The sequence below is a fragment of the Octopus bimaculoides genome, chromosome 11, assembly GCF_046866305.1.
Source record: "Octopus bimaculoides isolate indiv1 chromosome 11, ASM4686630v1, whole genome shotgun sequence".
NCBI lineage: Eukaryota > Metazoa > Mollusca > Cephalopoda > Octopoda > Octopodidae > Octopus > Octopus bimaculoides.
The window spans coordinates 42,727,976-42,741,923 of NC_142938.1; the positions used below are offsets into that span (position 1 = coordinate 42,727,976).

The window sequence follows — 13,948 nt, forward strand, 5'->3', positions numbered from 1 at the left end:
TATATATATATATCAGAAATTATTTATGACTCCTTCCATCTCATCCAAGCCAACATCCTGTTCTCAGTTCTATATCATTTTATCTCTTTTTTTTTTGCTACTTTATTCCAATTTTGCTAAATCTTATTTATATGTGTATCTAACTTTATTATTCTTATTTTTACTTTTATTACTCTTGTTTTTACTTCTATTACTTTTTGTTTTAATTTTTACTTTTTATTTTTTACCTTTTATCTTTTCTTTGTCTCTTATACTTGCTAGTTAAAAATGAACTCAATCCAATCTATTTAACATTCACTCTATGCTGAATAGTGGTACAGTATGGGGAGATTTTTGAAATCCAACGAACCTTTATACAAATATACCTTTTCAAAGGGATGTGATAAACTTATTATAATGGGTAATACTACGTGTACTTTTTCTTTTGTGATGTAATCTTTGGACTAAATTTTTTTGGGGCTGAGGAGAGCTTTACACCATCCTTTATATCAATAATATACCTATGCTGATGTAATAACAGATTGTTTATAAAGCTTGAAACACGTGTACCACGATATCCTTTGTGTTCTGTTTTTAATTTATGTTTGATATATATATATATATATATATATATATATATATATATATATATATATATATATATATATATATATATAATATATATATATATATATATATATGCATAGATTTGTATTACCTGTAATTTTTGAGGAAGGACATATCTTTTCGGTGCATAAAACATCTCCACTGGGCTTGCATGTGCACTGATTGCATTTATCTATGGATATGAATGTTTGCCCAATTACGTATAATTTTCCGTTGTAGCGGCATTCTATTTTAGTTACTGAAAGAAAAGAAAGATGTGTACGAATTCCTGATAATAAACATGAAGCATCCTCACTCAAAGAATATGAAAATTTTTTTTATCACCATTGCCTTAATATATACAAATACATAATATATATGTGTGTGTGTGTGTGTGTGTGTGTGTGTGTGTGTGTGTGTGTGTGTATTTGTAGAAAAGCAACAAAAATTCATTAGATTATAGCAGTACCTACGTTTCGTACAAACTTCATTTATCTATGTAGTGAGAACACCACATAAGATGTGCAATGAAAATGTACTCCTCAGCTGCATAATGGAAGTTCATTTTAGAAAGTCATTTTGTAGATGTGTGCAAATACAAGAGTAGGAGATGAAGAAAATACCATCTTGACTGGGCTGTTAATCAACAGTCTAGTGAATCAAACATGAATTTAATTTCTATATATTCTAATTGGAGGGGTAAGATAGCAGTAATTTCAATTTAGAGGAAGGTAGATTAAGTAGTAAGGGACAGCAGGTTAGGGATAAATCAAGCAAGAGAAAAAAAGATAAGAAAAAGGAAAGAAAAAATATATATAGAGATAAAAATGAAAATGGAAGGACAATACCTTAAGGAGTGGCTAGAGGAAATTTAAGGTAAGGGAATTTAGGTCAAGATATTGGAGAATTATTAAGAATATATCTATTCGTCAGTATATTTAGAATAATACAACAAAACACTAAAGTACTAAATTTAAAACCATACTCTCTTTTTTCTCTCTTTTACTTGTTTCAGTCATTTGACTGCGGCCATGCTGGAGCGCAGCCTTTAGTCGAGCAAATCGACCCCAGGACTTATTCTTTGGAAGACTAGTACTTATTCTATCGGTCTCTTTTGCCGAACCGCTAGGTTACGGGGACGTAAACACACCAGCATCGGATAATGATGTGCTATTGGTTAAAAATGATATTCAGTGTTTCCTTGCTTCGAAACCTGAAGAATTTAATGACCAATGGCTTACCAATTTGCCAAACAGATTGACAAAAATCGCATTTGCTTGTTACCCATCTTGAAATGCGACATGTCTCTGTTTCTAATATAATCATATAATCACATATAATATAATATAATATGATGTAAGAGTATATATATATATATATGTGTGTGTGTGTGTGTGTGTGTGTGTGTGTGTGTGTATATATATATATATATATATATATATGTGTGTGTGTGTGTGTGTGTGTGTGTGTGCGTGTGTGTGTGTGTGTGTGTATGTATGCGTATATATATATATATATATATATATATAGGCGCAGGAGTGGCTGTGCGGTAAGTAGCTTGCTTACCAACCACATGGTTCCGGGTTCAGTCCCACTCCGTGGCACCTTGGGCAAGTGTCTTCTACTATAGCCTCGGGCCGACCAAAGCCTTGTGAGTGGATTTGGTAGACGAAAACTGAAAGAAGTCCGTCGTATATATATATATGTATATATGTATGAGTGTGTATATGTTTGTGCCCCCCCCCCCCAACATCGCTTGACAACCGATGCTGGTGTGTTTACGCCCCCGTAACTTAGCGGTTCAGCAAAAGTGACCGATAGAATAAGTACTAGGCTTACAAAGAATAAGTCCTGGGTTCGATCTGCTCGACTAAAGGCAGTGCTTCAGCATGGACGCAGTCAAAATGACTGAAACAAAAGAGTAAAAGAGATTTATAAGTCGACTCAAGAAATCTCCAGGGAGACTTTTTTTATGTACCCCAAGAGACCCAGAACGGGTCGAAACACGTGTTGTACCCATTAAAGTCTATTACACATTCCATCTCCTATTTTATTATACTGTTATATATATATATATGTATGTGTGTGTGTGTGTGTGTGTGTGTGTGTGTAAGTAAGTATGTACATATTAGTATTACCTGTGGTTTTTGAGGGCGGACATATCTTTTCGGTGCATAAAACATCTCCGCTGGGCTTGCATGTGCACTGATTGCATTTATCTATGGCTATGAATATTTGCCCAAAAACGTATACTTTTCCGTTGTAGCGGCATTCTATTTTAGTTGCTGAAAGAGAAAAAAAGTGTGTACGAATTCAAGATGAAAATGAAGGTTCCTCACTCAAAGAATATAATGACAAATTTTTTTTATCACCATAGCCTTAAACATATACAAATGCATTATATATATATATATATATATATATATATTTATATATATATATATATATATATATATATATATATATATATATATATATATACGTATATATATATATATATATATATATATATATATATATATATATATATATATATATATATATATATTACGACTCCCTAATCAGGGAAAAATGCACTCGTAGACCTGTCAGTAGTGTGGTTATGTTGAAGAGTACAGTACTATATATCCCTTACGGCCGATCTTAGTAATCGATTTCGCACAAGGGGTCCAACGGAATGTTAGATAACAGTCCGATTATGTAACCTTGCGCTCTTCAGAGGTAGCCCTTATGGAAAGAACTATCGTGACAGTTCTCTGTTGTTCGAGGTGAATATAGACATCCGGTTTCTGGTTGCTATGAAAACGACGAAGAAACGAATTGAGCAGGTGATTGAGTTAAGAGGTATGTCCCTTGATATCGTTTTTGGGGGTGGGTTTGTTGCAAGCCGGCAAGACATTTTTGGAAAAGAGTTTATGTTAAATGTGTAGCTCTTTAAGGTTGGTATTCTTCTGGAAATGGAATGTGTGTAGCACTACAATATATATAGCCTCTTTGGTTGGTGGTGCGGGTGAATGCACGTCTGTGTTCGTTTGTGTGTTTCCTCTCTTTTTGGTTAAATTCTTGGAGCATTTATGTATGCATGCTGTATGTGTAGGTATACAATGTGTCTAGGGGCTTATATTGGGGGTATGGTGGAAAAACGTCTATTGGGTGGGTGTCCACCGTACTGGGGCATGTGTTTGTGGGTGTGTTAGTGTATGTCCTGGTCAAACTCTTTCTCCGACTCCCAGGCATTGGTGGAGGGCTGAAGTTAGGAGACTGGTGATTATAGTAATGATGGGGCACGCAAGTATGACAGGCTGTACTTCCTTTCATGTAGGCAAGGATTAGATATTTCACTTCTGCTATTCAGGTAAATGCCTGGGTGCTGGGAGCTCTTTGAAATCACCATTTTTGCAGCCAGGCGTAATCTGCACTTCCTACTGCTATTGAAACATGCTTTACATTTCTCTAGAATCTTCTACTTTATGCTGTACCCAGTGGTGTTTTCTTTCATTGACCATACGTGTTGGCAAGGTTTGTGGCATTACGTACTTCCGCGATGTTAAAGGACTTGTGGTTGGTATAGCGTGTTCGAAGGGGCCTTCAAGAGCTCCCACATACTTTCGTACATTTTGGTTGCCCATTTGGTTCTATTACTGTTACCTCTGCCTCGTATACGACGATCTCTGTATTACAGTAGTCGTTCAGTGTATATGTTGTTTTACTCAACATGAGCATCCCGTCTCTATCTCAGGTGTAAGCCTACCTACTAACATGCTTCTTACATTGGGTGCACAAGTATAGGAAATTCTCAGGGTGTGCCTGTTAAATATTTTGGTTAGCTTATTTGCACGAGGTAAGTGTTTGTCTACTAAGCTAAGGGAAATCTTACCTACTCGAGTTTTAACATTTGAATGGAAGGATGGTGTGAACCACAACACTTTTCGGCGACTCTTTCTTTTGGAGGGACTAAGGTCTGGCGTGTAACTGATTCTATCCTTGAAACCGCTGGCGGCCAGAGCCTCACTATAGTACGGGCATGTAACATAAAAAAATGTCTCTTTGCTTGAAGACAAGTTGGAGATTCTATTGCTGACGTCCTTTACCGGATTCTTGAAAACAATTAATTCAGAAAAGTATTGTCAGCTGTAGGCGTTACACAAAAATATGCGGAGAAAGCATTTATAATTCCTCAATGATAACGGATTGTTGCTCTTACAAGATCAGGAAATATCATATACTGATATTGACAAAGTTACTCAGGAAAAGATTATGGACCTAAAATTAGAAGTATTGCTTCTTCATCCTTACTCTCCTCATCTTACCCAATTTTAGTGTCATCTTTTCACATCATTTTCACATTATTTAGAAAGAAAACAATTTATTCATGAAGAGGTTAAAAATGACATTCAGTGTTTCCTTGCTTCGAAACCTGAAGAATTTAATGATAGATAGCTTACCAATTTGCCAAGCAGATTGGATTATGTTTTCAATTTTGCGGAGAAATATTATTATGATTAAGAATAATAATTTTGACCCCAAACGCATTCGCTTCTTATCCATCTTGAAATGGGCTAGGTCTTTGTTCCTAATATAATATAATACAAAATATAATATGATATAATCTCTCTCTCTCTATGTGTCTGTCTGTCTGTCTGTCTGTCTGTCTGTCTGTCTCCCCCCTCTCTCTCTCTCTCTCTCTCTCTCTCTATATATATATATATATATAGGCGCAGGCGTGACTATGCGGCAAGAAGCTTGCTTCCCAACCGTATTGGTGTAGTGTTCAGTCCCACTGCGTGGAACCTTTGACGAGTATCTTCTGCTATAGCCTCTGGCCCATCTAAGCCTTGGGAATGGATTTGGTAGACGGAAACTGAAAGAATCCCGTCATATATGAAAAGTTTCTTTCGTAACCACGCGGTTCCTGGTTCAGTTCCACTGTTCAGCACTTTGTGCAAGTGTCTTCTACTAGAACTGCGAGGAACTTAATGCCTTTAAGAAAATATTCGCTCTGTCTACGGAAATGAATGTTTAAGTGTCCGAAAACACCAATAATGTTTCTACGAGCTTTTACCAGTAAATGTTTCTGTTGTAGAATCCTATCGATCTAGAACTTCGTTTTCAGTGATCAACAATAAGAATCGATCGACACAGAAAACTATAGGTGACCAACGTCTTTGCCGGCGCATGCTACCACAAATTACACTCTGATCGAAAAGGTTTGTCTAAAACGAGCATGCCGAAACCCATTTTCGCTAGAGATTCGTGTCTGCCATAATCTCATAAACTTTTCAACAACCAGTTTTGTTTTTGCTTCCATATGCCAAGATCTATTTCTCTCTCTCTCTCTCCCTCTCTCTCCCTCCCTCTCTCTCTCTCTCCCCTCTCTCTCCCAGTCTCTCTACTTGTCTCTCTCACCCTCATACACACACACACACACACACACACACACACACACACACACACACACACACACACACACACTCCCGCGCTCCCGCGACACATACAAAGTTGGTGCAGAATGGCCAAAATGGCTAAGAAGTTAGCTTCTTAAAGACGAGATCCCACTTTCGATCCCACTGCATGAAGTATTGGTCAAATGTCTACCCTTGCCTTGTGACTTATAATGAGAAACTATATAGAAGCTGGTCTGGATGGAGGATTGTATCTGCAATTCCAAAAGGTACATTTTTGTCATCTGCTAGTGTCACACTGATTCTGCCTAGGGAATTACATTAAGGGAACATGTTTCTCCGGAATACCCAACAATTTAAACTTTATTTCAGAAGCAGGTTATCCATGTGATCGGACAACTGAATCCTCATTGTCGAACGATGAAGATCCACTACACACACACGCTCGCACGCACATGCACACATGCACACACACGCACACACCGAGAGAGAGACGTGCGCGTGCACACACCCACACCCACACACACCATACACACATGCACATACATATCCACGTAAACACCCGCGTCCACGCACCCACAGACACACCCATACACACATACACACGACCCACTGCATACACAGAACCGCAAAAGAAACACGATTTTTTCAAATTTCATCTTTATATAGTAAATTCTGAAATTTACTTTTCGGGTATGTAAGTGTAAATATTCCAAGGCATGCTGGTTTATGGCTGAGACCCAAATTGCAGGTAATCTTTTAACTTTCCCCGAATCAAGACGCCAAAACACAGCTGCGTTGAATGCCGAGGGCAGCAGTCGCAAACAATTGTAATGAAAACCGAAACGCACGTGCATCTCGTGGAGGTTATAAAAATGAACTTGAACTGCGTTCCTGGCATTCGTCCGCCATTCGTTCCCCTCATTTTCGAGGTTAGTGTCGTGAATTACGCTCAGTGTCACTTGTAGATACTGCTTTGTTGGGCGTTGTTGTGTGTTTGCAAAACACGCGTATTTCGCTGCTTTGCGGCGGTCCTGTTGTCGTTTCCCCCTTGTTTGAAGGGGAGGCGTTATGATGAAATACGAAGATGTAACTTCGCCCGACGTGGAGTTGGCAGATGGAGAATTGATGTATTACGCGAGTGGCATGGAGGAGGAGCTGGCAAGAGGAAAAAAAGAAAAAGACCAGAAAAAGTATCAAGAAGAAGTTCGGGGTAAGTGTGTACCTTACGAACCTTGAAGCCGATATCGAAACATTGCCATCTACTGTGAGTTTTCTAGATATTTTAGAAAATGATGGAAAATCTTTAATAATGTAATTGGTTGTAAAAGAGTTCAATGTGGTCACTCGGAGTGTGGCGTTCGAGTGGCCGTCATTCCACCCATTCATTAATTTTCTTTCATCTATTTTTCATTCATTTTCCCCCCACTTATGTATTTTTGTCTGTCCTTGTGTGGTCCCGTCTATGTTTAACTCTTTGTAGTTGATTTAAAATAAATTCGTAATTTGGACGCATCATGTATGACCCGATTGTCAGCAGCGCAGAGAGAACAAGCTACTGGCCGATTGCAAACAAGGTAGCGTGCTCTGGTTGTTGTGAAAGCTTACAATGTCCATGTCAGCACTATCTATCATCTGCAACAGTGATGCAACAACACTAACAGCATTGCAGACCGTGCCCGCAGAGGGCGCCTCTAGGTGACCACGGCCAGGCAGGACCACTTCATCCACCTGCAACACCTCCGTGATCGCTTCAGACCGGCCAACGTGATAGCTCGCGTGACCATTGGCATAAGACAACGACCCATCAGCAACGACACGGTACGACGTCGACTGGTCGCCAACAACTTGCGTTGCCGTCGTCCTGCTCGAAGGCCTGTCCTCACCACCCGTCACGGTCAGGCACGACTACAGTAGAATACACAGCACTGACACTGGCGGCATCAACAATCGAGGTCGATAGTTTTCTCGGACGAGAGCCGGTACTGCGTTTCCACCTCGGATGGCAGAGTGAAGGTGTGACGTAGGACGGGGTGAACGATACAGAGACGCATGTGTCATGGAGAGAGACGCATGGGGTGGCCAAAACATCATGATTTGGGGTGCTACAGGCCTGAATCAGAAAATTGAGTCCCATGTGTTCCAAAATGTTGGTGCAGGCAGAGGGAATGGCATCACAGCGCAACACTACATCAACCAGATCCTAAGACCTTACATCGTGCCCTTCTTCGCGCTTCACCATAGCCACGTGTTCCAGCAGGATAATACTCCCTCCCACACGGCCAGGGTCACCATGGACTTCCTGCATCAGCACAACATCAGAGCCATGCCGTGGCCGGTTCTCAGCCCGGATTTAAACTCAATTGAACACCTGTGGGATGAAATCCAGAGACGGCTGAACCATGTGGTTCCAAGGCTGACAACTCGTGTGAAACTGGAAGCAGATTTCCTCAGGGTGTAGGTACAGGTGCCAATGGCTTTTGTGAACTGCCTCATGCATTCCATATACCGACGGTGTGTGGCCGTTTTGAACACCCAGGGAGGGCATATGCGGTATGGAAGTCTACCAGAACACATGACAACAACCCGTAGACTGTGGTCAAAGTGCATCCAAGAAATTGACTTCATCAGATTTATCAAAATTTATCTCTGATATAATGAAATTAAAAAAAATATTTCACAGTCACACACGTCTCACGTTTCTTTCGCAGTTCAGTGTATAGCAAAATCAACGGCCAACCTGTAAGAAATGGACCATACAACTTGTCACATAAACAACAATTATTGTGACTGCCTTTCATTTTATACGAATAAGTGTTTTTCCACTTTTTACTCGTCCCGTCTACGTTTCGGTCAGTAACACCGAACATACTGAATAAAACACAGAAAGTGATTGAAAAATTGACATTTAACTCTAGTAAAAAAGTTGGAGATGTTGTGCGTCAGAACTTAACTAGTGATCAGTAAAATCTGTTTGGAAAGAATCTTTTAGGTATTACCTGTAGTTTTTGAGCATATCTTTTCGGTGCATACAACAGCTCCAGTGTATTTGCAAGTGCACTGATTACATTTATCTATGGCTATGAACGTTTGTCCAATGACGTATACTTTTCCGTAGTAGCGGCATTCTATCTTAGTCACTGAAAAAAAAAAAATTAATTGTACGAATTCAAGATGAAACTTAAGCTTCCTCACTCACAGAATATAACAAGAATTTTCATCAGCTTAGCCTTAAGCATACACAAATACACATGTTTTATTATGTTGTGAAGCAATTGTCCTTAAATAAGAATTTCCAATGGTTAAATAAATTTTATCATTCTCTCGTTATTTATAACTTTATACACTCCTTATGGTTTTCTTTTGTGCTGTACTTTATACTTTTGTAAAATGATACATTAACGAGCTTTTGTTTTTTAATACTATCGGATTAATTGAATCTGTATATAGGGAGAATTCACAAAAAAAAAACAAAAGACGAAGACAGGTGGTGTAGAAAACAAACAGATGTATGAGTATAACGCTCGGGAATTGAAAAACTCTTTAACGTTTCGAGCCTACGCTCTTCCACAGAAAGGAACACAGAAAGAAACAAGGAGAGAAGCAAAGAGAGAAAAAAATGTGTAGTGGTTAGCGATCTATCATGGCGAATGCCGGACAGAAGGGTCACACATGAGAGCTAAGAAGAAGGGGAGATAACAAAGTAGTAGTGATCCCGAAACGAAGGTGCGCGTGTGTGTGAGAGAATACGTATGTGCGTGTGAAAGAGGGCTGGTGATCTTGACGTGTGCGTGTGTGTATGTGTAGGTGTGAAAATGTGGGGATGGGAATTGGTCAGTGCTGCTGTGTGCGTGGCGGTGTGTTGTGATATGATGCATTGTGTGGTATGGTGTAGTGTAGTGTGGTGTGATGGTGTTGGGAGGTGGAGGAGGCGAGAGTAGGGAAAGCACGGGTGCGTTGTGGGTTAGGTTGAGAGTGGGGATAGAGGTGGGGTATGTGGGTAGGCAGAGGGTGGGGGTAGAGGTGGGGGGGTGGGAGAGGGTGTAAGGGATGAAATGGGATGGGAAAGATCGGGAAGGTGGGATAGGAATGTGTAGGGGTGGGGTGGGCTTATGAGGGAGGATTGACGATGAAGGGGAAGGGGAAGGTGGGTATGAGAGAAGAGAGAAAGAGAGGAAGAGAGAAGAGAGAAAGAGAGTAGGGGTGAAGAGAAGTAGGTGTGAAGAGAAGTAGGAATCGGAGCAAGAGAAGGGAGGTGGGTGGCAGGAAGTAGGAATGAGGGGGAGAAAGGCAAGGGGAGGAGGTTAGATGAAGAGGGGAGGAGAGTTGAGCCCATGTGACACAAAGGAGCGTCCCGTTTGTCCGACGTACAGAGAATGACAGAGAGAGCAGGAGATGTAATAGATGATATTGGTAGAAGTGCAGGTGAAGGAGTCGGTGATGTGATAGGGTCGATGATGGGTGCCGGCGAGGAAGGTGGTGTTGGAGATGTAAGGGCAAGTGCGGCAGCGTGGGCAGGAGCAGGGGAACGAGCCAGGTTGGGAGGTTGGGTTGGGGAAGAAGCTGTGGACCAAGAGGTTTCGTAGGTTGTGGGCTCGTTTGAAGGAGGGGAGGGGTCGGTTAGGGAAGATGTGTGAAGCGAAGGGGTCGGACTGGAGACACCGGAAAATTCGGAGAATGGTGCGTTGGAGAGGTAGGGTGGTGGGGAGGTAGGTGAAGGGAAAAGGGAGGCGGGAGAAGGCAGGGAGAGTTCGGAGGGAGAGAGCAGATGCATAGTCCACGGAACGTGCTCTGAGGAAGAGAGAAGAAGCAGAGTAATTCTTTCGCCAAAGAACTCAGACTGCCTCCTGATCAATGAAGAATTTTTGAGACAACTTCCAGGTGACTGCCGCACCTATTATAGAACAGATAAAGTTTTGACAGATGATCCTGCTGAGGCTGAACGCTATCCACTTGAATTTCTAAATTCATAAATTGACTTTAAAACCCAGCTCAATAGTAATATTTCTTCGTAACATTTCTATCCAGAATGGACTCTGCAATGGTACAAGACTGGAAGTGGTGGCCATGCATCAACATTCAATCGAGGCTCACTAATTGGCAGACGTGTCCTCATCCCCGGAATAAAGCAGGCTCCAAGCGACCCTAACTTGCCATTCATCTTGGAGAGAACCCAGTTTCCTGTCCGTTTGTCATATGCCACGACTATTAACAAGTCACAGGGGCAGACATTTGAGAAGATGGGATTTTTCTTACCTCAGCCAGTGTTCAGTCACTGGCAGTTGTATGTGGCATACTCTAGAGCTCGCAAACTTTCAGATGTAAGGGTTAAGGTGATGGAGACAGACAGACCAGGAAGGGGAAGGGGGCGAACTGTTACTAAGAACATTTAAGAGATGAGGAATTATGTACATTATTTACATTATTTACAATTGACGGATATTTGTCCTCGTTTGTTGTTAACACAACGTTTCGGCTGATATACCTTCCAGCCTTCATCAGGTGTCTTGGGGGAAATTTCGAACCTGGGTTCTCATTCCTAAGGTATTTTTCGATGTTGTTGTTGTTGTTGTTGTTGTTATTATTATTATTATTATTATTATTATTATTATTATTATTATTATTATTATTATTATTATTCAGGTCACTGCCTGGAATCGAACTCGGAATCTTGGGGTTAGTAGCCTGTGCTCTTAACCACTACACTATATACCCGTGGGCGGCGTAGTGCATGTATATGTACATATGTATATATATATATATATATATATATGTGTGTGTGTGTGTATACATACATACATACATACATACATACACACACACACACACACATATATATATATATATTTATATATATATATATATATATATATATATATATATATATATATATATATATATATATAATTTTTGTATTTGGTTTGTAAGATTCTTTATGTAATTTCGTGTGTTAAAGCATATTTTATTGTGTTTGGGAGAGTCATTCTCTTTTACTACCTTATTAATTTAACAAACTCACCGGTCTGATTTCCACTCATATACTTATTTATTTTTAGTAAAATTTTCGTTGCGTTTTGCAACCTTTTCAATAGTCGTCAACCCTGTCCATTATCGGAACTGCGTTCTTTTTTTATTTGTTTGTTTGTGCACATGCGTGTGCGTGTGCATACACATATGTATGTATGTATGTATGTATGTATGTATGTATGCATGCATGTATGTATGCATATGTGTATGCATATATGTGTGCGTGTATGAATATATATATATATATATATGTGTGTATGCATGTATGCACGTTTGTATGTATTTACTCCGCATGCATGTGTGTATGCATGTGTGTGTATGCATATATTTATGTATGCGTGTGTGCACGTTTGTATGTATGTGTGTATTCTGCATAACCATGTGTTTGTGTGTTCATGTTTCTGTGATTGTTTGTTTGTGTGTGCGTGTTTGCGCTCATGCTTGTGTGTTTGTATGTGTGTGTGTGTCTGTATGTGTGTGTTTGTATGTGTGTGTATTTGTGTGTTTACCTCTGTCTCCTTGTGTGTTCATGTTTGTGCGTGTCTGTGTACGGGTTTGTGTGACTATGTATGTGCATCTGTTATGTATGGATGTGTATCTCCATATGTGTCCTTGTGTGAAGTGTGCGTGTGTGTATATGGTCATGGTTTTAGGGGTTGTCAGCAATGAAAGACATGTGATGCCTCCTTACTTCTTTCCACAAGGCCTTGGACTTAACTTTGCCGCTTACATTGAGGTCCTGGAAATAATTGTTAAGCTCTGGATAGAGTGTATGCAATGGAGGACCACATGTGTTTCAGTAACACTCTGCACTACCACACATCGAATGGATGGCTGAAAATTTTCATGTTCACATAACCCCTAACATTTGGCCTCCTAATTCCCTAGATCTCAATCCATTGGACTATTATATGTGGAACATTGTTGAGAAAGAGGTCAATGAACACATCCATAACACCAAAGATTCTTTGAAAGCTGCTATAGTCAGAGTAATGTCCAAAATGGACTAGGACCACTTGATTCGAACATGTAGATGATTTAGATCTCATATAGAATCATTTGTTGAAGCTGAAGGTGGTTTTATTGAATAACGTTGGAGAAAAGAAGGTTTATTTTAATCCTCATAGCATTTTTTGATAAATAATGTTATTATCTGTTATTTTATATCTGTTTCTTTTTTTATAAACATAAATCTTTCCTCAGATATCTTACGCACCCTGTATATATGCATGCATATATGTAGATGTCTGTATACACACACTCATGTCCCAGTGCATAAGCATATCTCAGTGTGTCTGCGTGTTGGACTTTTGTCTGTGTATGTCTTTCGCTATTTGTGTGTGCCTCGGAGTACGTGTGTACATATATACAGTTATACATCACATGACGAGGACCCGCTTTACGAGACCTGGGTTTACGAGTTTTATTTTACAATAAACATAAAAAAGTTAAACAGACAGTGTGTGTGGTAACTGATGCTGATACGTCTACAGAGCTGCATATAGCGACGGAATAAATGCTTTTTTCTTAGCAAACGACTCTAGACATTTTTTTAAAAAAGAAATCTACATGTCTGTCTACATGTCTGTCATTGTGTATCGGCAATGGCGTCTACAAGTGATGGTGTACTCAAGTCTAGTGCGAGTGAAAGTGATTCAGAAAAAGATTATAATAATTTTTTTTTATTATAAATGATCTTGAAATTCTTTTTACTTTACAAAAAATATTCTTTACATTCTACTGCTTTATTGCCATTTATTTACGAGGATTCCCTATATAATCACAAATGTAATTCTTTCCCAAATAAACTTCATTTCATATTCGAGGCTCCGATGCTGCTATAAAGTGTTACTGACGTACTCAACTACGAGTCCATTGCATCTCATAGTGTAAACAACTGTAAGCTAATGAAGTTCATAAGATAATAATTTATT

General features: G+C 39.6%; 1 protein-coding gene across 1 annotated transcript in view; it reads right to left on the reverse strand.

Annotated features, from left to right (window-relative positions):
• Window positions 1–13,948, reverse strand: part of LOC106872600 (uncharacterized) — a 314,391-nt gene that overhangs the window by 131,683 nt on the left and 168,760 nt on the right. Inside the window, exons 37-39 of the mRNA XM_089360611.1 lie at window positions 8,987–9,127; window positions 2,724–2,870; window positions 698–844 (exon numbers count right to left, since the gene is read on the reverse strand). Of these exons, the coding sequence (XP_089216737.1) occupies window positions 698–844; window positions 2,724–2,870; window positions 8,987–9,127 (435 nt within the window). The remainder of the gene's footprint in view (window positions 1–697; window positions 845–2,723; window positions 2,871–8,986; window positions 9,128–13,948) is intronic.